The sequence below is a fragment of the Phyllopteryx taeniolatus genome, chromosome 2 (assembly GCF_024500385.1).
Source record: "Phyllopteryx taeniolatus isolate TA_2022b chromosome 2, UOR_Ptae_1.2, whole genome shotgun sequence".
Lineage (NCBI taxonomy): Eukaryota > Metazoa > Chordata > Actinopteri > Syngnathiformes > Syngnathidae > Phyllopteryx > Phyllopteryx taeniolatus.
In genome coordinates, this window is record NC_084503.1 from 16,546,674 (window position 1) to 16,574,212 (window position 27,539).

Below are 27,539 nucleotides of genomic sequence, written 5' to 3' on the forward strand. Positions count from 1 at the left end.
CCCTCAGGTAGGCGCTACCGATCAATGCAAACTAGAACTAGTAGACATTCCAACAGCTTCTTCCCTCTTGCAATCAACTTCTTGAACAGCTAACTTACAATTCCATTACAACAAGCTGGCAATTTTTTGACTTGAGTTCGTTGTCACATTTCTGTATTATGTATTACTCGTGCACTCACTGTAGTTGTCTCGCCGTGCTGCACTATTTGCATATAGTGGCCACTCATGCCAGAGTAGTATCTGCTCCATTTGCACACTGATTGAGGAGTATCTGTAACATTTGCACAACCATTGTCCCAGATTATCGCACTACTCGTCACTTTAAACCGCATACACTCCTTGAAGTCTCAGTGCCCTTTGCACAATGGTCATTGCACCGGACTATTGCGATATTAGCCATTCGAACTGAGGACTCTGCATCTTTTTGCACAATTGTTGTTTGTTGTTGTTTTTTGTTAATGTCTTTATGTCTCCAAAGTGTTCTGTAAATTGACTGTCTGTTGTACTAGAGCGGCTCCAACTACCGGAGACAAATTCCTTGTGTGTTTTGGACATACTTGGCAAATAAAGATGATTCTGATTCTGATTCTGATTCTGAAGTCTGCTCTCTCTAACTTTGTCTCCAAAACATCGAACCTTGGCTGTCCCTCTGATGAGCTCATTTCTAATTTTATCCAACCTGGTCACTCCGAGAGCGAACCTCAACATCTTCATTTCCGCCACCTCCAGCTCTGCTTCCTGTTTTGTCTTCAGTGCCACTGTCTCTAATCCATACATCATGGCTGGCCTCACCACTGTTTTATAAACTTTGCCCTTCATCCTAGCAGAGACTCTTCTGTCACATAACACACCTGATACCTTCCTCCACCCGTTCCAACCTGCTTGGACCCGTTTCTTCACTTCCTGACCACACTCACCATTGCTCTGGACGGTTGACCCCAAGTATTTAAAGTCCTCTACCCTTGCCATCTCTTCTCCCTGTAGCCTCATTCTTCCCCCACCACCCCTCTCATTCATGCACATATATTCTGTTTTACTTCGGCTAATCTTCATTCCTCTTCTTTCCAGTGCATGCCTCCATCTTTCTAACTGTTCCTCCAGCTGCTCCCTGCTTTCACTGCAGATCACAATGTCATCTGCAAACATCATGGTCCACGGGGATTCCAGTCGAACCTCATCTGTCAGCCTATCCATCATCACTGCAAAAAGGAAGGGGCTCAGGGCTGATCCCTGATGCAGTCCCACGTCCACCTTAAATTCTTCTGTCACACCGACAGCACACCTCACCGCTGTTCTGCTGCCCTCGTACATGTCCTGTATTATTCTAACATACTTCTCTGCCACTCCAGACTTCCGCATGCAGTACCACAGTTCCTCTCTGGGTACTCTGTCATAGGCTTTCTCTAGATCTACAAAGACACAATGTAGCTCCTTCTGACCTTCTCTGTACTTTTCCATCAACATCCTCAAGGCAAATAATGCATCTGTGGTACTCTTTCTAGGCATGAAACCATACTGTTGCTCGCAAATACTCACTTCTGTCCTGAGTCTAGCCTCCACTACTCTTTCCCATAACTTCATTGTGTGGCTCATCAACTTTATTCCTCTATAGTTGCCACAGCTCTGCACATCACCTTTGTTCTTAAAAATGGGCACCAGTACACTTTTCCTCCATTCCTCAGGCATCTTCTCACGCACTAGAATTCTATTGAACAAGCTGGTCAAAAACTCCACAGCCACCTCTCCTAGATGCTTCCATACCTCCACAGGAATGTCATCAGGACCAACTGCCTTTCCATTTTTCATTCTCTTTAATGCCTTTCTAACTTCCCCCTTACTAATCATTGCCACTTCCTGGTCCACCAGACTTGCCTCTTCTACTCTCCCTTCTCTATCATTTTCCTCATTCATCAACTCCTCGAAGTATTCTTTCCATCTACCTAGCACACTGCTGGCACCAGTCAACATATTTCCATCTCTATCCTTAATCACCCTAACCTGCTGCACATCCTTCCCATCTCTATCCCTCTGTCTCGCCAGCCTGTATAGATCCTTTTCTCCTTCTTTAGTGTCCAACCTGCCATACATATCATCATATGCCTCTTGTTTTGCCTTTGCCACCTCTACCTTTGCCCTGTGTCGCATCTCAATGTATTCCTTTCGCCTCTCCTCGGTCCTCTCAGTGTCCCACTTCTTCTTAGCTAACCGTTTTCCTTGTATGATTTCCTGTACTGTGAGGTTCCACCACCAAGTCTCCTTCTCTCCTTTCCTGCCAGAAGATACACCAAGTACTCTCCTGCCTGCTTCTCTGATCACCTTGGCTGCAGTGGTCCAGTCTTCTGGAAGCTCTTCCCGTCCACCGAGAGCCTGTATCACCTCTTCCCGAAAAGCTGCACAACACTCGTCCTGTCTCAGCTTCCACCACATGGTTCTCTTCTCTGCCTTTGTCTTCCTAATTTTCCTCCCCACCACCAGGGTCATTTTACACACCACCATCCTATGCTGTCTAGCCACACTCTCCCCTACCACTACCTTACAGTTGGTAACCTCCTTCAGATTACATCGTCTGCACAAGATGTAATCCACCTGTGTGCTTCTACCTCCGCTCTTGTAGGTCACCCTATGTTCGTGCCTCTTCTGGAAAAAAGTGTTCACTACAGCCATTTGCATCCTTGTTGCAAAGTCTACCACCATCTGTCCCTCCAAGTTCCTTTCCTGGATACCGTACTTACCCATCACTTCTTCATCACCCTTATTACCTTCACCAACATGTCCATTACAATCTGCACCAATTACGACTCTCTCTCTGTCTGGGATGCTCAGAACTACATCATCTAGCTCCTTCCAGAATTTCTCTTTCACCTCTAGGTCACATCCTACCTGTGGGGCATAGCCACTAATCACATTACACATAACACCCTCAATTTCAAATTTCAGCCTCATCACTCGATCTGATACTCTTTTCACCTCCAAGACATTCTTAGCCAACTCTTCTTTTAAAATAACCCCGACTCCATTTCTCTTCCCATCTACACCATGGTAAAATAATTTAAACCCTCCCCCTAAACTTCTAGCCTTACTGCCTTTCCACCTGGTCTCCTGGACACACAATATATCAACCTTTCTCCTAATCATCATGTCAACCAACTCCCGAGATTTTCCTGTCATAGTCCCAACATTCAAAGTCCCCACATTCAGTTCTAGGCTCTGTGTTTTCCTCTTCTCTTTCTGCCGAAGAACCCGCTTTCCACCTCTTCTTCTTCTTCTTCTTTGACTTCGACTTCGACCCACAGTAGCTGAATTTCCAACAGCGCCCTGCAGGTTGACGGCGCCGGTGGCGGACGTTGTTAACCCGGGCCACGACCGATCCGGTATGGAATTCTTTGGATGAACGCTCATATTTGTTTGGCAAGGTTTTAAGCCGGATGCCCTTCCTGACGCAACCCTCTGCATTTATCCGGGCTTGGGACCGGCCTACAGTTTGCACTGACTTGTGCCCCCCATAGGGCTGCATTAATGAATATACGGACACTCTTACATGCTATATCAGTTTCTGTGAAGATGTGTGTGTACCAACAAAATCATTTCGCACATTCAACAACAACAAGCCGTGGTTCACTGCTAAACTTAAGCAGCTTCGCCAAGCTAAGGAGGATGCATATCAGAGCGGGGACAGGGCCCTGTATAATTGAGCGAGAAACCAGCTGACGAAAGAAATTAACATTGCAAAGAGGAACTATGCAGCAAAGTTGGAAAAACAGTTTCGCGCAAACGACTCAAAATCAGTCTGGCATGCATTCCAATCGCTGACTAATTACAAGCGACGATCCCCCCAAGCTGAGAACAATAGCACACTAGCCAACGACTTGAATACCTTCTACTGCAGATTTGAAAAGGACAGTTTCACACCCCACACCCACCCAGCCGCACCCCCGACCACAATCACACCTCTGACTTCTGCGTTAACCATCCATGAACAGGATGTGAGACGCATCTTCAAACAACAAAAGATTAACAAAGCGGCAGGCCCTGACCATTTGTCCCCCATCCTGCCTCAAAGTCTGCGCGGACCAGCTCACTCCAGTCTTCACTCAGATCTTCAATAGATCTCTGGAACTGTGCGAAGTTCCATCCTGTTTCAAACGCTCCACCATCATTCCATTCCCCAAGAAACCTGCAATCTCGGGTCTGAATGACTACAGGCCTGGGACTGCACTTCATTCTAGAACACCTCGACAGTGCAGGGACCTACGCGAGGATCCTGTTCGTGGACTTCAGCTCAGCGTTCAACACCATCATCCCTGAACTCCTTTCATCCAAGCTTCTCCAACTCAGCGTCTCACCTGCCATCTGCCAGTGGATTTACAGCTTTCTGACAGGCAGGACACAGCAGGTCAGGCTGGGGGAGGCCACCTCATCCACACGCAGCATCAGCACTGGGGCACCCCAAGGTTGTGTCCTCTCTCCACTGCTCTTCTCTCTCTACACGAACGACTACACCTCAGCGAACCCGACTGTCAAACTCCTGAAGTTTGCAGATGACACCACTGTCATCGGCCTCATCAAGGACGGTGACGAGTCTGCATATCGACAGGAAGCGGAGCGGCTGGAGCTGTGGTGCGGCCGACACAACCTGGAGCTGAACACGCTCAAGACTGTAGAGATGATCGTGGACTTCAGGAGGCATCCTTCGCCACAGCTGCCCCTCACGTTGTCCAGCTGCCTTGTGTCAACCGTCGAGACCTTCAAGTTCCTGGGAATTACAGTCTCTCAGGACCTAAAGTGGGCGACCAACATCAACTCCGTCCTCAAAAAGGCCCAGCAGAGGATGTACTTCCTGCGGCTTCTGAGAAAGCACGGCCTGCCACCGGAGCTGCTGAGACAGTTCTACACAGCGGTCATCGAATCAGTCCTGTGTTCTTCCATCACAGTCTGGTTTGGTGCTGCTACAAAAAAGGACAAACTCCGACTGCAACGGACAATCAAAACTGCTGAAAGGATTGTCGGTACCCCCCTACCCACCATTGAGGACTTGCACGCTGCCAGAACTAAGACAAGGGCGTGCAAAATCCTCTCGGACCCTCCGCACCACGGTCACCAGCTCTTCCAGCTCCTTCCCTCAGGTAGGCGCTACCGATCAATGCAAACTAGAACTAGTAGACATTCCAACAGCTTCTTCCCTCTTGCGATCAACTTCTTAAACACCTAACCTACAATTCCATTACAACATGCTGGCAATTTTTTGACTTGAGTTCATTGTCACATTTCTGTGGGGCCAATTATGTATTACTCGTGCTATCACTGTAGTTGTCTCGCCATGCTGCACTATTTGCATATACTGGCCACTGATGCCAGAGTAGCATCTGCTCCATTTGCACACTGATTGAGGAGTATCTGTAACATTTGCACAACCAACATTGTCCCAGATTATCACACTACTCGTCACTTTAAACCGCATACACTCCTTGAAGTCTCAGCGCCCTTTGCACAATGGTCATTGCACCGGACTATTGCAATATTAGTAATTCGAACTGCTCTAAGTGCTAGAGGACTCTGCATCTTTTTGCACAATTGTCAAAAAAACAAAAAAAACAAAAAAAAAAATGTACCGGCATTACCAGATAACTAGCAACCCTTTACTGCCCTGTGACTGTTTTTTTTTTTGTCAATGTCTTTCTGTCTCCAAAGTGTTCTGTAAATTGACTGTCTGTTGTCGTACTCGAGCGGCTCCAACTACCGGAGACAAATTCCTTGTGTGTTTTTTTTGGACATATTTGGCAAATAAAGATGATTCTGATTCTGATTCTGATCACACTTATTTCAGGCAATCACCACGAGAACATTTTTGTCATTCCTTCCCCTGAGACCCCCTTAGTTCTTGGTATTCCCTGGCTCTAACTCCACAGACTGGACTTGTTTATCCATCACCGGATGGAGTCCTCATTGCCATTCCCACTGTCTGCTCTCTGCCGTTCCACCCTCAGAAGACCCACCACCCTCTGCCGCCCCAGTGGACCTCTCACAAATTCCAGAAGAATATCATGACCTCTCCCCAGTATAGAGCAATGACTTGGCCATCTCTCTACCCCCCCCCCCCCCCCCCCCCCCCCCCACCGCCCGTATGATTGCACCATAGACCTCTTGACGGGAGCTCCACTTCCCACCAGCCGACTCTACAATCTCTCCCGTCCCGAAAAAAAGGCTACGGAGGATTACATCCGCGACTCCTTGGCTGCTGGCCTCATACGCCCCTCCTCGTCACCGGTCGTGGCTGGATTTCTTTTCGTAGAGAAAAAAGACACCACTCTCCGCCCATGCATCGACTACCGAGGACTCAATGACATTACAATTAAAAATAAGTCACCGCTACCCCTGACCGACCCGTCCTTTGAACCCCTCTGCGAAGCCCAAATCTTTACCAAATTGGACCTCCGTAACGCCTACCACCTCATCCGTATCCGAGAGGGGGACGAGTGGAAGACCGCCTTCAATACCCCTCTCGAACACTTCGAGTATCTGGTCATGCCATTCGGTTTAACCAACGCCCCTGCAGTTTTCCAAACATTAATTACCGACGTCCTCCGTGACATGCTCAACCGGTTCGTGTTTGTGTACATCGATGACATCCTCATTTTCTCCCGCTCCCCCGAAGAACACCGCATCCATGTACATCAAGTTCTCCAGCGCCTCCTCGAGAACCGTCTATACGTCAAACCGGAAAAATGTGAATTCCACCTATCCTCAGTACATTTCCTCGGCTACATCATTGCAAAAGGACAACTATAACCGGACCCCGCCAAAATCCAAGCCATCATTGACTGGCCCATCCCCGCAACCCGCAAAGAACTGCAACGTTTCCTTGGTTTTGCCAATTTCTACCGCTGATTCATCCGTAATTACAGCAAGGTCGCTATTCCCCTTACCAGTCTCACATCCACCAACTCCCCCTTTCAGTGGACCCCAGCAGCCTCAGAAGAATTCAATAAACTCAAATCCCTGTTCACCACTGCTCCCATTCTGCGCCACCCTGACCCTTCCCTCCAGTTCGTGGTGGAGGTTGATGCCTCGGATGCCGGACCTGGAGCAGTCCTCTCGCAGCGAGATCCCACGACCCATAAACTTGTGCTTTTTTTTTTCCCCCCGTCGCCTATCTTCAGCAGAAATAAATTATGATGTCGGAAACCGCGAGCTGCTGGCCATAATATGGGCCCTGTAAGAATGGAGGCACTGGCAGGAGGGGTCTAAACAACCATTTCTCATTTTGACTGACCACAAAAACCTTGCTTACCTCCGTACCGCTAAACGTCTCAACCCCCGACAAGCAGGCTAGGCACTATTCCTCAGCAGATTCAATTTCAGTCTCTCCGTCCGTCCCGGTTCCCGTAACAACAAGGCAGATGCCCTCTCCCGTATTCACTCACCACCTTCGAGCACAGCAGAACCCGAATCCATCCTTCCGGCCAATGTTCCCTCTAAGCTGCGCAGCTGCGCAATCGCGCACTGTTCGCACATACTCAGCGCACAAGAAAATCTATGCTGCACAAAAAAATTAAATTCAACAGAAACTTATTAAATAATGTCTTATTTTACACCTGATATAATCTAATTAATTAGACCAATAATATTGTTTTCTGTACCATTTTGCAATGTAACTCAGTGAGTGACAGGTGCCCAGCCAATGATACGATACGGTTCACTTACGCTACACAGCCAATTATAGCATTGACAATGCTTGCATATGTGCCCTGCCCATATGCGCCGTGCAGGTTAGCGAGCTAACAACGGAGGAGTTAAGAGACGCAAACGCTAACCCCTTATCATGGCGAAACGAACGGGCAGCGACACATCCACTCATCAAGCCAAAGTGAAAAAGAAATGCGGTTCTTTTAAGATGGAATTGCTGTCGCAGTACGTGCAAATAGAAGAACAAGCGATGAAACTGGGTGATATTTTTTCCTTTTCTAGTGAGAAAGGTGTACTCTGCAAAACATGCAGCGAAGCGAAAGTAGCAAGTGAGTTTTCGGAGGGAAAAATGTGGACTGAATGGAGGTTGGACTACCTCAAGCCTCATATTCAGCAAAAGTGTCATTTGAAAGCTGTTGGAATTGTACGAAGACTCAAGATGGGACAGGGGATCGGTACATTATCGCGGGAGAGCACAAAAGACAGAGAGAAAAAGAACGAGCAAAATCTGACCCCGAGCAAGTTAAAGTTCTCATTGACAATATTTTACTTGCTATCAAAATCAATGCATCAATGCTGTCAGTTAAACAAATCCACGATCACATGGCAAAGTATGTAAGTATATACCAGAAAGCTGGCGAAATAAAAACTATGCCTTTGAATTTGTCAACTCAATCAATGAAATAGTGCAGTGTTAAAAATGCACCCTGGCATGCCCTGATAGTAGATGAGAGCACAGACATAGTACACAAAATGCTAGTCCTATATATTAAATACAGGGAGGAAAATTATGTTAACCATAAAACTGTGTTTGGTGGCATCATCCAACTGACAGCTTGCACTGCTCAGGATATTGTGCAGGCAATAACTCAGTTTTACTCCAAACATGGACTGCACATGCAGAGAATGGTGATGTTGACCTCAGTAATGCTAGGAAAACACAACAGAGTTGCGGCTTTGTTAAAGCGCCGAATACCACACCTAACTGAACAACATTGTGTGGCTCATAGAGAGGACTTGGGCATTGATGATGCCTGTAAAAATGTATCTTTGATGCGAGAAGTGGAAACTCTTCTTAGAACTGTGTATTCCACTTTGTCTCGGTCCACTGTCAAGAGGGGCAAAATGGAGGACCTAGCAAAGATTCTTGATGAAGAAGATACACTGTCATTCAGGCGTCAGAACGAAGTGTGATGGCTGTCACGACACCAAGCTGTCAATGCTGTTCTGAGGAACTACACTGTGCTTCGAGAATTCTGCAAAAGAGAATTCACCAATAAAGATTCTGTGGCAAAGTACTGCTACAAAAAGCTGAGTGATTCAAAGTTCAAGGTTACTGTCACTGCTCTGGGAGATGTTTTGGGTGAGCTGGCACAACTCTGCCTCATTTTACAAAGACGCAACCTGACTGTGATGGAAGGACACTGCTTTGCTAGAGCAAAGATTGAGAAGTTGCGTTCCCAATACTTGAGGGAGAAGGATGTCCAGTGGAGTGACCGTGTCAAAGAGGCAACGGGGACCTCATCAGCTGATTGTCTAAATACTGGTGAGATGACTCTTTTCATTACTAAGCTCTCTGATCACATGGATGCTCGTTTTCCAGAGGATTAATTAAAGGAGTGGTCTGCATTTGACATAGAAGCATTGAGCTCAAACATCAGTTTTGACTATGGATCAGCAGACATTGCCACACTGGCAAAGAAGTATGATGCCATTCCCCACCACCCACAGTCTATGGAGGCCACTAACAGTCAATATGCTGAATTCAAGTACATAATGAAGCAAAAACTTAAACAGGGGTCAATCATTATATTCTCAGATATGGTTACTGCAGCACTTAGATGTGAGGAGCTAAAGGAGATCTCACAGCTTGTGGATATTTGTGCTACATTTCAAGCTTCCAGTGCAGATTGTGAAAGAGGATTTAGTTTAATGAATCATATCAAAACAGCATCCAGAAATCGTCTTGAAGTGGCACATTTGGACCAGCTGATGCTCATAAAGTCAAAGCAAGAAGCAGAGGAAGTAATCGACCTGGACAAAGTGTACAAGTATTGGGGAAGCGAGAAGGACAGACGTGAACAATAAGGTAAAATTTAAGTCAGATTTGTGCATATTCTGGTGACATTTATTGAATTTACATTTTTAAAAATAATAATTTAACATATTGTTAAATATGAGGGTTGGGAGTGACGACGCTGAAGCCCTCCCCCACAGTTTCCAAAAAATCCTAGAGCAAACCGTGATTGGTAGTAGAAATGCTTATAAAAAACTGAGTACTTAGATATTTTACATACAGAGAGTTACAGGAATTTACACTGTATCACAAGCCAAAGGCCATAGCAGGACTCCTGTGGTTAAAGCATTTTCATTTCAAGTGGGCCAAATCAATTATATTAAAAGTTAATCAATGAAAATTGCTGCTGTAATTTGGTTCTTTAAATAAGCCATGCAACTTTCTATGATCCAAGGTTTTGAACAGGTGTCATACTGGTGTGTGGCCACAGCGGGCACATCTGATGTTGCTCACAGTGGTCCTCAGTGCGCTCAAGGAGCTTGTGTGTCTGCCCAGACACATGAAAAATTAGAGGGAACATTGCTTCTGGCCTCCTGTTTCGTTGGAGCGGCCACGTGGGAGATTGAGCAGGTGGTCAAGGAGGCCCAAAAGACCCAACCTAATGCCAAGCCGGGCCTTCTGACCACCTGTTCGTCCCGGATTCAGCACGTTCGGAAGTCTTGCATTGGGCCCACAACTCTAAATTAACTTGTCACCCTGGCATCACCCGTTACTACCCAGTTCATTCAACAGCACTTCTGGTGGCCCAGCTTCATCAAAGACAAGGTTTGGAAGGACGTCCGGGCAGCGCTGAACCGGTCCGCGGCATGCAACAAGCAGCTCGCGGACCGTCATCGCTCTCCGACGCCCGAATACAAGGTGGGTCAGTCCGTCTGGCTCTCTTCCCACGACCTTCCCCTGCAAACAGAGTCCCATAAACTCGCCCAATGCTTCATTGGTCCTTTTCCTTTTCCAGAGAGAGGCCGCAGAGAGCCCTCCAGGCTACTACAATGGAACTGCAGGGCAGTATATGACAGTTCACCTGTGGGATGTTCCAAACAGGTGTTTGATGAGCATTCCTCAACTTTCTCAGTCTTTTTTGCCACCTGTCCCAGCTTTTTTGGAACGTGTTGCAGCCATAAAATTCTAAGTTAATGATTATTTGCTATAAACAATAAAGTTTATCACCTTGAACATTAAATATCTTGTCTTTGTAGTGTATTCAATTAAATATGAGTTGAACATGATTTGCAAATCATTGTATTCTGTTTTTATTTATGTTTAACACAACATCCCAACTGGTGGCACGGTGGGCGACTGGTTAGAGCGTCAGCCTCACAGTTCTGAGGACCCGTGTTCAATCACCATCCCCGCCTGTGTGGAGTTTGCATGTTCTCCCCGTGCCTGCGTGGGTTTTCTCCGGGCACTCCGGTTTCCTCCCACATCCCAAAAACACGCGTGGTAGGTTAATTGAAGACTCTAAATTGCCCGTAGGTGTGAATGTGAGTGCGAATGGTTGTTTGTTTGTATGTGTCCTGCGATTGGCTGGCAACCAGTTCAGGGTGTACCCCGCCTCCAGCCCGATGACAGCTGGGATAGGCTCCAGCACGCCTGCGACCCTAGTGAGGTGAAGCGGCTCAGAAAATGGATGGATGGACAACGTCCCAACTTCATTGGAATTGGGGTTGTACTTGTGCGCACAACCTGTTGGTGGTGGCTAGCAATCGGAGGGTGGTGGGGTGTCATGGAGCTGGTGCGCCCCCCCATCCCCTCCGCCCCACCAGAGGGGGGTGTCGCACAGGGCGCCATTCAAGCTAGCTGCGTGTCAATTTGAGTTAATAACGCTAGCTATGGTGGCAGTGAATTTCACAGCAGTTTGGGAGATTGGGAACAATCAAGTCTTCAAAAAAGATGCCAAGTGCTTACTTCAAGCTGTTTATTGCCGGTCCCAGTTGAAGCTTACTGTACAAGTAAACATCCATCCATCCATTGTAAACATGACCCTGTCCCAGCTTTTTTGGAACGTGTTGCAGCCAGAAAATTCCAAGTTAATGATTATTTGCTAAAAACAATCAAGTTTATCAGTTTGAACATTAAATATCTTGTCTTTGTAGTGTATTCAATTAAATATAGGTTGAACATGATTTGCAAATCATTCTATTCTATTTTTATTTATGTTTAACACAACGTCCCAACTATACTGAAAATGGGGTTGTACATTAAGTTTGATGAAATTTGCAAATAAATATAAATAAATAAACAATAAAACCCACACACAACGGCAGCCAGTTGGTTAACAACATCAATCATGAACATAAAACCATACAGTCATTCCACTTGAGAAAGCTTTTTTTTTTTTTGGTCACTGTATTGATGTGAGCACTGTCATAAAACCACAAATGGATCCAGGCTGAAGAATCTGCTTAAACCAAGTGGAAGTGCCATTTCCCCAATTGCAAGGTCACTACAATTGATTTGCACCAGCATGGCCCCCAATATACTTTGTGACGCTGAAAGCTTAAGACACTCCTATATCCTTTAATTGAATTATATTTACTCTTATCCGCGAGCTGAAAGAACCTTTGCGTCAGATCCAAGCTTTCAGTGCACTGGAGTGCACGTCTACACTATTGCAAAGTACTGCTTATATAAGGACAATTGTTTGATACACCAGTATCAGATCCCAGTTGGATTAAGCAGGTGTACCTAAAGTGGCTGTTATGTGTATGTGATGACTGTGGCTCTGGGTGGTAATGTTGTACTCCATTACAATTACTACATTATTTACAAAAGTATGTTACACCATAGAAATTTTGATTTGAGGTTGATTTGAGGTTGATCTAAAAGTAAACATTATCTACACTATGTTATGTGTTAATCTTTCCCGATTGCACTATGTCAGACTACTGGCATCAAATCTTACCGGATCTTGGGCAGACAGTGGCAACACTACACGACATGTATTCCGATAGCAATGCATCCCATATTTTACGATCATTGGGCTTTATCTTGTCAAATCAAACGGGTCACCGGTCAACACGACTGGATACACTCGTTACCATGACGACGACAATAACGCGCCGCGCCAATGTTGTGTGTGTGTGTGTGTGGGGGGGGGGGGGGGTCGTTGTAGGGCTATCGTAGGGCCAAATCGTTGGTCGTGGATTATGTCACACTACAAGAAGTTTTGATCTAGGAATCGGCCGCGATAGCTAATCTAATAAATTGGGTCTAAAATCCTGTAGTCTGATCTAGGCATAAGGTGACACCTTTGCAGTTCTTCATGCTATGAGGAAAGCATCACAGCCACTTAATGACGCCACTATTTTCTATGCTTTCTGTCAACAACTGGCTGGTATCTGCTTGAGCAGCCACCTGGACCGCTCCACTCCCTGCCCCCAGGATTTCCGATCTGTCAGCTTTCTCTTTGGCTGCTGTTGGCTTCCAATCACTTGTCCTGTAAATGTTGCCAACTGATCTTTGGCTCTTGGATCTTGGAGGTAAGCAAAACAATTTGGAATAGAAAGCAAAAAAAAAAAAAAAAGGGTGGGTGGCAAAATACATGGGGTCAAAACGGTAGAAGATTGCATACTGATAAGCAGTATGAGAATGGGAACACATGGACTCGACCTTGATCCAGTTTGGACATGTTACACCTGTAGCACCATTTGTCTGCATGCACGAGTGAAAATCGTAAGTTAATAGCCATCTGTTTCAGCATGCTCCTTTTCAATGGGTACCAAGGGGCTTTTCTTGTCCAGCCAAATGTCCAGCCATTGCCATGCCAATTGTAGCCAGCTTCCATCTTCCACTTTCATTATCCGTTCATAATTTCTTTAATTTCTTCTTTAATTTGTGAATGGTGGTTTGTTTATATGTGCCCTGCGATTGGCTGACGATCAGTTCAGGGTGTACCCCGCCTCTCGTCCAGAGTTAGCTGGGATAGGTTCCAGCACGCCTGCGACCCTCGTGAAGATATGTGGTGTGGAAAATGAATGGATGGATCCTAAAAAGATGGTCTAGTTACATTACACATTACACAGAAATTGTTTGACACATTACTTTACTATTAACTCATAGTCCCACACATGACTTACTGTCATGACCAATACAAATGGTATATTCTTCATACAAATGAAAGCCACGTGAATTGTTAGAATAAAGAAAACAAAAAACATTTTAGATGCTCATGTATCACTGTCATGCTGCCATGAAAGGCAAGTTGTGTCTCGCAGCTTTCGCATTCCTCTTTCATATTTTTGGTGAAATGATCAAACTTTCAGTCACTAATACCGGTTAGCTGCATCTTTTTCATGGTTAGAGCATGGCTGACCCAGATTACCACTACTGCGCATGTGCGTCAAGTACAGAAGGCAGACATCAGCAGGAGTTTACAAAGGCAGTTTTGAGATAAAAAACAAAGCTTAAAAAAAAGTTTAGCAGTTTGAACATTAAATATCTTGTCATAAATATGAGTTTAACATGATTTGCAAATCATTGTATTCTGTTTTTATTTATGTTTAACACAACATCCCAACTGGTGGAACGGTCGGCGACTGGTTAGAGCGTCAGCCTCACAGTTCTGAGGACCCAGGTTTAATCCCCGGCCCCGCCTGTGTGGAGTTTGTATGTTCTCCCCGTGCCTGCGTGGGTTTTCTCCGGGCACTCCGGTTTCCTCCCACATCCCAAAAACATGCATTAATTGGACTGTGGTTGTTGGAACAACCACAACCAGAACAACCATTGGAATGGTTGTTTGTTTGTATGTGCCCTGCGATTGGCTGGCAACCAGTTCAGGGTGTACCCCGCCTCCGATGACAGCTGGGATAGGCTCCAGCACGCCTGCGACCCTAGTGAGGAGAAGCGGCTCAGAAAATGGATGGATGGATATTGGACATCCAAAATGTGTAGACATATGTGTATTCCACTAAGTAACAAATGAATGATTTTTCAAAGGTGCCTAAAATAAATGTGCCGATTTTTCACTTAAAAGTCTTAAATTTTTGACAGGGTGCCTTATAATGCGGCGCGCCTTATGTGTGCACCGAGTTCCAAAATCTGTAAATGTTGTTGTGTGACTTTGATGAGCGCACAACCGTTTGATGATCATTCGTATTGGAAAAACACAAGATATGAACAAATGGGAGAAAAAAATATTTTTCTGTCTGTCGGCGGTGGGAAACTGTGGAATGATTTTGCTGACGATGTTAAGAAATGTATTACTCTGAATTGGCTCAAGAAACTATAATAAATATTGAATTTGAAAAGAAAATTATGGAAAACTCAAGAAATGTATCAATACAATAAAGAGAAGAAATGTGAAGAACTAACCTGTGCTTGTTTTTTTATAACCTGATTAATATTTTTGTTTTTTGAAATGTCAAGGGGTAAGTGTGATGAAGCCCTAGCTTTTAGCCTATATTTAGCCTGAGTATTTTCTTACAATTACGGAAGTAATTATTTGGAGGACTACTTTTTACTTTAATTTGAGTCATATTATTGTCAAGTAACAGTACTTTTACTTGGGTACACTGTTTGGCTACTCTACCCACCACTGCATGTATCGGATTTTTTCATGTCAATGTGAACACTACAATTCCTATTTTTTCATATCCGACACAGGCCTCTTTGACTACGTTGACACTGCAGGGCATGATGCCCATTTCAGATTATTTTGTTAAATCCGATCTTTTTATGTAGTTGTTCACATTACAAAAACAAATACGGCTTCTGCTGAGGACGGAGCGGGTCTGTGACGTCGCACGCATGCGTACAAAACAGGACATCACATTGCGCGTCCGCACAACCATGAGACGCCGTATTGACGGAAATTAATACGGCCCCTCGCATAGGTCTCGTCATGACGCATTTGTCATTTCAAAGATTTTGTGCAACTGGAGCCAACATTTTCTTAAATTTGTCAGTTCTAAAGCATCTTCTTTTCGTTAATGTTTTCTGCTCCTATCCTGCCGTTTGCTTTTGTTGAGTGTCTGTTTCGTCCAACAATTGTGACATTTGTCGCCTTTTGATGACGCACAGGTCAGATGCGTGCCCTGTGAGCATCCACACTGCACTTGCGTCGGATACATATCCGATTTATATCCACATATGAAAGAGGCCTGCCCTGCGATTGGCAGGCGCCCATGAAAGAGGCCTGGGTCGGATATGATAAAATCGGAATTCTACTGTTCACATTGACATGAAAGAATCTGATACGTCAGATTGGGCAAAATAGACCTGCAGTGTGAACATAGCCTCACATATGTGGATATAAATTGGATATGTATCAGACATGAGTGCAATAAGGATGCTCACGGCACGCTTATCCAACTTATACATCCCCAAAAGGCCACAAACATCATGATTGTTGGACAAAACAGACAGGACAAAAGCAAATGGCAGACAAAGGGGCAGAAAACAGTCAGTGGAGAAAAGAAAATGAACTGATAAGTATAAAAAAACTGCGATTGGCTGGCAACCAGTTCAGGGTGTACCCCGCCTCCTGCCCGATGACAGCTGGGATAGGCTCCCTGCCCGATGACAGCTGGGATAGGCTCCAGCACGCCCGCGACCCTAGTGAGGAGAAGCGGCTCAGAAAATGGATGGATGGAAGTATAAAAAATTTTTTTTCTCAGGTTGCCCAAAATCCTTGAAATTGCCACAAATGCATCATGATGAGACCTCCGCTAGGGGCCGTACCATAAACAAGCCGCCTCGCAGTTGTGCGCGTGCCTGTGGGGTCATGGACGCATTCCATCCACAGTACGCTATACATTATCAAGATGGCGCCTACCAGTCTGGTCGCCTCGGTAACGCGCTCTCTAGTATTGTCTTTGTTTTTGTGTGTTTTGTGTTTTTCGTCCGTCTTTGGAGACCTTACACGACTCACTTACACAAGGGGAGACCTGCTAACCATCAAGGAGTCTACTCCGGACTTTCTGTCACCAACTTTCGAATATCCGCTCAGTTTTTTCCCCCGAGTTACTCACCGGAGCGGTGTCCGCGGTTTTCGCCGCATGGAGACGGAAGCGGCGCCACAGAGGGAAGCGAGCCGGCATTCAGGTGAAACTCCGCAAGAGAGGACACAGATTGGCGTTCCCGTCGATCCACCTCGCGAATGTACGCTCCCTACCCAACAAAATGGACGAGCTTCATCTTCTGTTAAAGACCAGTAAAGACTTCGGACGTTCCGCGGCCATGTGCTTCACGGAGACCTGGCTCTGCGACGCTGTACCCGATGGCGCCGTTATGCTTCCCGGTTTCCACATCCATCGAGCGGACGCGACATGGAATCATCGGGGAAAACAAAGGGCGGTGGGATATGCCTCTATATCAACGAAAAATGGTGTACGGACGTCACGGTGCTCAGCACACACTGCAGCCCGCATTTGGAGTCGCTATTTTTAAACTGTAAACCATTCTACTCGCCACATGAGTTCGCATCATTCATTCTCCCTGGCGTCTATATTCCGCCTCAAGCTAACACGAACGGCGCATTGCTAACGCTCGCCGATCAATTCAACGAAATTGAAAAAAAACACCCCGACTCACCCCTCATTATTCTCGGGGACTTTAACAAAGCTAAACTCAACCACGAACTCCCTAAATACAAGCAGCACATCGACTGTCCTACCAGGGAAAATAATACTTCAGACCACTGCTACACCACGGTAAAAAACGCATACCGTCCTATACCTCGTGCAGCCTTGGGCTCGTCTGATCACTGCTTAATTCACTTAATACCGACGTACAGGCAAGAACTTAAATGTGCGAAGCCTACAGTGAAAACAGTCAAAAAGTGGACAAATGAAGCCAAGATGGAACTTCAAAGCTGCTTAGACTGCACAGACTGGAGTGTCTTTGAAAATTCAGCTGGCAGCCTGGATGAATATACGGACACTGTCACATCCTATATCAGTTTCTGTGAAGAGGTCTGTGTACCAACAAAATCATTTCGCACATTCAAAGAAGCCGTGGTTCACTGCTAAACTTAAGCAGCTTCGCCAAGCTAAGGAGGACGCATATCAGAGCGGGGACAGGGCCCTGTATAATCGAGCTAGAAACCAGCTGACCAAAGAAATTAACATTGCAAAGAGGATCTATACAGCAAAGTTGGAAAAACAGTTTAGCGCAAACGACTCTAAATCAGTCTGGCATGCATTCCAGTCGCTGACTAATTACAAGCGACGATCCCCCCAAGCTGAGAACAATAGCACACTAGCCAACGACTTGAATACCTTCTACTGCAGATTTGAAAAGGACAGTTTCACACCACACACCAACCCGGCCGCACCCGTGACCACAATCACACCTCTGACCTCTGCGTTAACCATCCATGAACAGGATGTGAGACGCATCTTCAAACAACAAAAGATTAACAAAGCGGCAGGCCCGGACCACGTGTCCCCATCCTGCCTCAAAGTCTGCGCGGACCAGCTCGCGCCAGTCTTCACTCAGATCTTCAACAGATCACTGGAAATGTGCGAAGTTCCATCCTGTTTCAAACGCTCCACCATCATCCCATTCCCCAAGAAACCTGCAATCTCGGGTCTGAATGACTACAGGCCTGTCGCTTTGACATCTGTGGTCATGAAGTCCTTTGAACGTCTTGTGCTGGACCACCTCAAGAGTGTCACAGGTCCCCTGCTGGACCCCCTGCAGTTTGCCTACCAAGCGAACAGATCTGCGGATGATGCAGTCAACATGGGACTGCACTTCATCCTAGAACACCTCGACAGTGCAGGGACCTACGCGAGGATCCTGTTCGTGGACTTCAGCTCAGCGTTCAACACCATCATCCCTGAACTCCTTTCATCCAAGCTTCTCCAGCTCAGCGTCTCACCTGCCATCTGCCAGTGGATTTACAGCTTTCTGACAGGCAGGACACAGCAGGTCAGGCTGGGGGAGGCCACCTCATCCACACGCAGCATCAGCACTGGGGCGCCCCAAGGTTGTGTCCTCTCTCCGCTGCTCTTCTCTCTCTACACGAACGACTGCACCTCAGCGAACCCGACTGTCAAACTCCTGAAGTTTGCAGATGACACCACTATCATCGGCCTCATCAAGGACGGTGACGAGTCTGCATATCGACTGGAAGCGGAGCGGCTGGAGCTGTGGTGCGGCCGACACAACCTGGAGCTGAACACGCTCAAGACTGTAGAGATGATCGTGGACTTCAGGAGGCATCCTTCGCCACAGCTGCCCCTCACGTTGTCCAGCTGCCTTGTGTCAACCGTCGAGACCTTCAAGTTCCTGGGAATTACAATCTCCCAGGACCTGAAGTGGGCGACCAACATCAACTCCGTCCTCAAAAAGGCCCAGCAGAGGATGTACTTCCTGCGGCTTCTGAGAAAGCACGGCCTGCCACCGGAGCTGCTGAGACAGTTCTACACAGCGGTCATCAAATCAGTCCTGTGTTCTTCGATCACAGTCTGGTTTGGTGCTGCTACAAAAAAGGACAAACTCCGACTGCAACGGACAATCAAAACTGCTGAAAGGATTGTCGGTACCCCCCTACCCACCCTTGAGGACTTGCACGCTGCCAGAACTAAGACAAGGGCGTGCAAAATCCTCTCGGACCCTCCCCACCCCGGTCACCAGCTCTTCCAGCTCCTTCCCTCAGGTAGGCGCTTCCGATTAATGCAAACTAGAACTAGTAGACATTCCAACAGCTTCTTCCCTCTTGCAATCAACTTCTTAAACAGCTAACTTATAATTCCATTACAACAAGCTGGCAATTTTTTGACTTGAGTTCGTTGTCACATTTCTGTGGGGCCAATTATGTATTACTCCTGCACTCACTGTAGTTGTCTCGGCGTGCTGCACTATTTGCATATAGTGGCCACTCATGCCAGAGTAGCATCTGCTCCATTTGCACACTGATTGAGGAGTATCTGTAACATTTGCACAACCATTGTCCCAGATTATCGCACTACTCGTCACTTTAAACCGCATACACTCCTTGAAGTCTCAGTGCCCTTTGCACAATGGTCATTGCACCGGACTATTGCGATATTAGCCATTCGAACTGCTCTAAGTGCTAGAGGACTCTGCATCTTTTTGCACAATTGTTGTTTGTTGTTGTTTTTTGTCAATGTCTTTATGTCTCCAAAGTGTTCTGTAAATTGACTGTCTGTTGTACTAGAGCGGCTCCAACTACCGGAGACAAATTCCTTGTGTGTTTTGGACATACTTGGCAAATAAAGATGATTCTGATTCTGATTCTGATTTGTTTTTGAAATGTGAACGAGGGTCCTTTATCCAAACAGGTGAAGTCATGTAAGAAGAAAAACAATCTCTTTTTCAAGAGAGACCTGTTCAAGATGGCAGCCTTACAACAGTTAAAAATGCCAACAACAATAATAATAATAATTCTGACAATATTACACAAGATACAAACATTATAGTACAAATAACTTTGTCCTCTGTCCATTAAAATCAACTTAAATTTAGTTATCAGTTCATGTATTATTAATTACTACTAGGACCAGTGTGAGAAATATAAGCACATTTTTTTTCTTGTGTACCATTTTGGAAAAGAAGAACTTACCTTCAAAAACTTGAACGCATTTACAGACAGATAGAAATAATGATCAAAGGGTAGAAGGCCTCTGTTAGGCTTATTAGTAGTGGCTCACTGAATGAATAATCCATCCAGTATTAATGGTGTGTATTAATGATTCACCAGACACGCTATCTTGTATGTGTCATCCATTTCACCCAAGAAGATGTAAGACTGAACCATTAGTCACTCTCAATATTTCATCCTGCAACACAAAGGTTGAGAGTGTTGCTTGGCAGATGTTGCAGTATTAGAAGCTTATCCTTGTGTTCGTAACAAGCACATATGTGAATGAAGATGATATACTTGGTTTGGCAACATGGTCCATTTCTGTATGTAGCGACAACATCATGACTTTAGCCATGTTCTCTTCCTGTGTTTCTTTTGCAGCGTAATTGGCACACAAAAGCTCAATAAATGGCAACGTCAATCCACCCATTGCATGATCCACTATCAGATGGAGTTTACAAGCAACCTGAAATTTGTGCACATATGGGATACTGTATATAAGACTGTGACTATGTTTTCATGTATTCCCTAACTCATGGGGGACTTGGTTTGTATATAATCAAATAGTGTATGATCGTTGCACAGTGAAAGACACAACAGAATTTGGAGGGTTTTATTAGTTAGGAGTGAATCTGCTCATAAATAAAGCCATAGTAACATAATTCAAAGGAGGATAACTGTATTGTTTTTCGTACACTGGCATAGAAATTCAGATTTTTCTTATTCACATCTGAAATCAAATCTGTAATGGATACACATTATATTAGATTTTCCTTGAGCAGCATAATGTAAAATTATTGCCCCTTCAAAAATCAATCCCCTTTTAACATGGCCATATCAGAATGATAAATAACAATAAACTTCACCTTGATATAGTGTGCTCTACTCAATAAATCAGAAAGATTTGCTCTATGGAAAGTGGCATTCCGATTAGCTTACTTATAGTCTGACAAGAGTCCAGTCTTTCCAATTGCAGATCTAGACAACTGCAATGATTAAGCTACACTTTTAAAAAGAACATCCCAAAGTATTGGACTTTCACGGGTCTGTCTAGCCACCTACCATCAACACACATCAATAGTGCATGCTTGAAATGTTTGTGCCTTGAACAGTATTGTCTGCTGGTCTGCCAAATTGGCAAACAATCACGTAGAGCCTTCCGTTTGCACTCAACTCAAGATATGCTGCTGCAGATGCGTCAACTCTGAAAATAGAACCCAAAGTGATGCCTAAAAGAACAAATTTACAAATTAAATTTGTTCCGTTACAACATTCTCAAACCGAACACAATACGAGGTAATGTTTCCCATTGAAATGACTTGAAATGCAATTAAAACGTTCCAGCCAAAGAACAATGTTGTATTTACCTTATTTTGATTGTTGTGTAGTTAAAAATAAATACTTTGCCATATAGAAATAGGTGAAAACAGAATTCATGATTAAATAACAGTGGGTTCACTTGCAAATCACTGCGTAGTGTCTTAGCCGTTTCGGGTACAGTAATGTTTACATTCACTGTGGTTACTGCTAGCACTAAATGGCCCCCTGTTCCGACAATGCAACGTAGCTTTTGATACCTGGAACACGGAGCCAATAATATTCATGCAGCGCAAGAAAAAGCAAAGTTCTGAGATTTCCGCAGCCATACCAAGACTGTTCGTAAACCAAAAATAGTATGTTAACCTGAGGAAGTTTTTCTTTTAAAAAATTGTTCATAAACTGAACTGATTGTGAACCGGGTCATTTGTAAAGCAAGGTTCCACTGTACACGATTTAAAAAAATACAGCAAAGTATTTGCCATGGTGTCATTCATCCATACTCAGTAATTGCTCAATAACTGACAACATTATTTTTTTTTAGACATAGTAGACATATACTTTGCAATCAGTCCTAAGAGTACCTTGTCTCTCTCACCTACAGTTATTTCGGATAGGTTCCATCTCAACCGTGACCTTAAACAGGATAAGCGAGGGGAAATGGATGGATGGGAAGAATTCATTGGCAGCAACATTATTTAAACCACGTTATCGGATGTGACAGTAATAGTGCAGTTGGAATTCAATAGAGTGCAAGACAACTACTATGGGCTTTTTTTGTTTTTGTTTTTTTAAATCAGCCCTCAAAACAGACACAAGCTGTAACTCGATCACAATAAAATTTAAATAGTGAGTTAGGGCATGGTGGGCGACTAGTCTGCCTCACAGTTCTGAGGAGCGGGGTTCAATCCCCGGTCCCGCCTGTGTGGAGTTTGCATGTTCTCCCTGTGCCTGCATGGGTTTTCTCCGGGCACTCCGGTTTCCTCCCACATCCCAAAAACATGCATGAATTGGAGACTCTAAATTGCCCGTAGGTGTGAATGTGAGTGCGAATGGATGTTTGTTTGTATGTGCCCTGCGATTGGCTGGCAACCAGTTCAGGGTGTACCCCGCCTCCTGCCCGATGATAGCTGGGATAGGTTCCAGCACGCCCGCGACGCGGCTCAGAAAGTGAATGGATGGATAGTGAGTTGGCTTCCCTGCCTGACTTGCTTGAGGATAAATTATAGAATACATTGTTTTCTATACCAAACAAACCTTATATATATTATGCAACAATACATTGGTTGAGAGAACACTTAATCAAGCATTTATCCAATGGGAGCCTAGAAGGTATTTCATTTTTATCTATTTGCTGCCTCTGAGTTTGTAGGGGAGGTTTATGTTTAAAAAGAATTTGAGATATGTCACCCGTTTTAGACCCAATTTTCTTTAAAAAGACAGTTGTTTCAGTTTTCTAATTCTCAACTCATGTAACCAATAAGATTACGTCACCAAAAGCAACCCTGATGCAAATTCACTATTAGCTCGTGATTTCATTAATTTGAGCTTTCGTAATCTATTTAGCAGACTTTATGAAGGTAAAAATACAAACACATTACATATAAATGAATGTGATTGCAAATAAATATGAAATGAACATTGTTTAATCATAGAATAACCCTGGGATGAGAAGCATTCATTAAAGCTGCATTATTCTTTGATTCATCCGTTGTTGCAAGATTTGCCTCTTGCCAGTTCATAGTGCTTAATGAACTCTTGGCAATCAGGTGACCTGAAGCTGCTTTCCGTTGGTGACTTTCACTTTTCCTCAGACAACTGACTACAAGCAAATGTTTATACCTGGAATGCTTAGGTTTTGTTTCTGTGCATGCATTTTGTGGTGAGGCAACTCACTGGACTGTTGTTTTGTATCCAGTTAGCTTTATAGCAGCATGGGACCAACAGGCCAAAGCTGTCAGATTTGTCTCACCAATAGCAGTACCCACAATTCTCAAAGGATTCTCACAAAGTAAAACTTCATCTTAATACCCTTACATAATTTGTACTATCACTGTTATTTTCTATGCAGCACTGCCAATATAGTGACCCATGCTACATACCGCCTACTGAGGCAAAAATATGTAGCAAAAACAAAACTGTGTTCTCTCTCCATGTACCAGAGAGAAAGTGGCCATGATGAGGGAAAATTCAGTTGCGTAGAACAGGCAGCTCTTTAAAATTGCACAAACTGCATGGACTACACACTGTGATCACACTCTGTTCACACTGGGTGAACCTATAAATAAGCCTCAATAATAATGAACTTAAGGTTAGCGTCTCATATGGAGAAGATAGTTTGTGTTGTAACCTCAGGAAAGCTCTCTGCACATTTATAAACAGAGTCTGCAACCATCTGTAAGGCTTTTATTTGCTTCATGTTGCAGTTGGTAAAGACATGAAGACCTAAGAGCATAAATAATATCCATCCATCCATCCATTTTCTGTACCGCTTATCCTCACTAGGGTCGCGGGCGTGCTGGAGCCTATCTCAGCTATCTTTGGGGGAGAGGCGGGGTACACCCTGAACTGGTCGCCAGCCAATCGCAGAGTACATAGAAACAAACAACCATTCGCACTCACATTCACACCTACGGGAAATTTAGAGTCTCCAATTCATGCATGTTTTTGGGATGTGGGAGGAAACCAGAGTATCCAGAGAAAACCCACGCAGGCACAGAGAGAACATGCAAACTCCACACAGGCAGGGCCAGGATTTGAACCCCAGTCCTCAGAACTGCGAAACAGATGTGATTACCCGTCGTCCAATAAAACAAAATGGTATGTGTGGAGAAAAACAGGGACCTCACACAACCATCAAAACCATTTTTTTTTTGCAAGAACAAACAGTTTACTGATTAATATTGAATTTGTGGAATAAGGATTAAACTGATTAATTAGTCAATTTTCAGCCATCTCAGGGAGCTGCCATGCTGGGCAATGTCCACATCTACTGTCGACCGAAATTAACTACGCTTGCGCGTTGCGTCAACTATATGTGGAACGTCATGTGACCAAACCCGGAAATCAACTTAGCTTGTATGCTGCGATAACTAGCATGACTCAGGGTTGATGCCATGATGGTTTGAACAATATTTTAGCAAGTTTACGTTCAAGCTGTTTTTCGGGGTTGTCACGTGACGTTCCCCATGTAGCTCACGCAACGTGCAAGGATAATTGTGACGTTAATTTCAGTTGACAGCAGAGGGGGACACTGCCCAACATAGTGACTCTGTTTTAATTCGCAATATTAACCAGAATACAGAGTTTAGACTAGTGGGGGCACATACAATGTATTATTGCCCCCCCCCTCCCCCCATAAAAGGGCTCTAGTTCCCTTTTAAGAAAATGTGTCTGCCAATTAAAGTTTAACAGAAGATGGTTGATACAGAAGAAAATTAGCCTTCTTCAGTGGCCTTGTCAGAATCCTGATCTCAACCCAAATGAGATGCTGTGGCATGAACTGAAGAGATTCACACTCAATTGGAAGCGCCTGGTTGAGGTTTTTGCTCCCAAAGGAGGTCAACCAGTCATTAAATCTAAAGGTTCACATAATTTTCCAACCTGCTCTGTGACATTTACAGTTTATGTTCAGTAAAAACATGGGAACATATTTTGTGTGCTATTAGTTTAAGAAATATGTGTTGGCAATCTTTGTCACAAAGAGCACGATCAATTTGCTATTGGTGACCAATTTATGCAGAAATCCAGGTACCGTAATTTATCGTTTCTAATCCCCCCCCCCAAAAAAAATTGTCAAAAGTCAATACTCCGGATTATACATAGGTATAGGGGAAAATGGGAAAAACTTTCACATTTTATAAATGTATGCCGCCATCTAGTGGCTATGAAATAGCTGTACACTTTCATTCCAAAATGCCACCGCCACCTAGTGGTTATCAAAAAGGTGCTACACTTTCATTCCAGTATGACAGGGGGTACGTATGACTGCATATATGTACAGTTATGCTCATATGTTTACATACCCTGGCAGAATTTGTAAAATATATATATATCTTTTTTTAATATGAGTGATGAATGAACAACAACCATCATTAATTTCTTGATGGTTATGTTTTGTTTAATGATAATGCTTTTCTAAAATGCTTGACCGTTTAATTTGAATCCCATTAAAATAAAATTAAATGTGTTTCGCCTGGTCCATCTTTTCTTTAAAGAATTGTAGCCATCTCACAAATTCTGCCTGGGTAATCAAACATATGCGGACAACTGTGTGTTTTCTCATTTACTAAATAAAAGTAGGGCTGTGACTTTCATAATAAGAGCAAGTAAATTTTAAAAAAAGATTACGTGTTCAAATAAAGTGCTTAACTTCAGAATAATTATTTTTTTTAAGTAACAAAATACATATAATACTTCTTGTTTTGATCATATGGGTAGAAGCAAAATCATGCAATGTAAAAATGCACTACACATAGGTAGAAGGGTTTTCCAGAATTTTTAGGTCATGTTTGGGGGTGCGTATTATACATGGGTACATGAGAAATTACGGTAATTCCACTACCACTATTCCACTATTTTCACGACCATAAGGCGCACTTAAAAGTCTTACATTTTCTCCAAAATGGATGGGGCGCCTTATAATGCGGCGCGCCTTATGTGTGACTTTGCTGAGCGCTCTGCTTGACTGACTGGGAGCATTTCCTGCCAACACGCTGGTTATATAGAGGAAAGGCGGACGTGACTGAGGACAGTATGCAGTCGTTAAAGGGGGAAGGGTGCGGGTGAAGGAGGACGTGAAAGGCACGCCTCCATTAGGTATATAGCGCCGGGGTGTGCATTGTGCAAAACAACATCAGTTTGGCTAAGGACACCCGAAAATGGCACCTATGAAGAGACACACTTACGAAGCACAGTTTAAACTGCAAGCCGTCAGTTACGCGGAGTAACATGGGAATCGAGAAGCCGCGAGAGAATTCAAGATAAACGAATCTATGGTTCGCAAGTGGAGGAAGCAGGAAAATGAGCTTCGCCAAGTCAAGAAGACGAAGCTGAGTTTCCGCCGAAACAAGGCGAGGTGGCCCGAGTTGGAAGACCAACTTGAACAATGGATTAATGATCAAAGAACAGCCGGGAGAAACGTCTCTAAACTCACCATTCGACTGAGGGCAATAACGCTTGCAGAAGATATGAAAATCTAACATTTTCAACGAGGTCCATCTTGGTGCTTTCGTGTTATGAAATGGCGCCATCTATCCATCCAGGCAAGGATTATCGTGGCACAGCAACTTCCAGCGGATTACAAGGAAAAGCTGGCCATCTTCCACTCCTACTGCAGTAAAAAGATTGCAGACAAACACATTCAGCCCAACCACATCACCAAAATGGACTAGGTGCCGCTCACTTTCGACATCCCGGTGAACCACACTGTCGAGAAGGGGACCACAACGGAGCACGAGAAGTTGGCTTTTACTGTTGTGCTTGGTTGCCATGGTAATGGGTAGAAACTGCCACCTATGGTGATTTTTAGAAGATGGTGCCTAAAGAAATGTTACCAGCCGAAGTCATCGTTAAGGCCAATCAAAAGGGCTGGATGGACGAGGAGAAAATGAGAGTGGCTGAGTGAGGTGTACGTAAAGAGACCGGATGTTTTTTTCAACGCGTCACCATCCATGTCGATCTGTGACTCCATGCGCGCCCATCTCACAGCCGCTGTGAAAAACCAAGTGCAGTAAATGAACTCAGAGCTTGCCATCATTCCGGGAGGCTTGACGAAGGAACTCTAACCGCTGGACATCAGTGTGAACAGGGCGTTCAAAGTGAAGTTGTGAGCGGCGTGGGAGTGATGGATGACAGATGGCGAACACAGCTTTACTAAGACTGGGAGGCAGCGCCTGGCGAGTTACGCCACCA

General features: G+C 44.6%; 1 protein-coding gene across 1 annotated transcript; it reads right to left on the reverse strand.

The window, feature by feature from the left end:
* Positions 1-663: 663 nt before the first annotated feature.
* On the reverse strand, positions 664-7,116 carry LOC133474503 (uncharacterized; the record flags this gene model as incomplete). The annotated part of the gene is made up of 4 exons (XM_061766295.1): positions 7,033-7,116; positions 6,616-6,702; positions 5,929-5,999; positions 664-1,135 (listed from the first exon to the last, which is right to left on the reverse strand). Coding segments are annotated over exons 1-4 (714 nt in total), but the record flags the coding sequence as incomplete, so codon positions are not given.
* Positions 7,117-27,539: the final 20,423 nt, after the last annotated feature.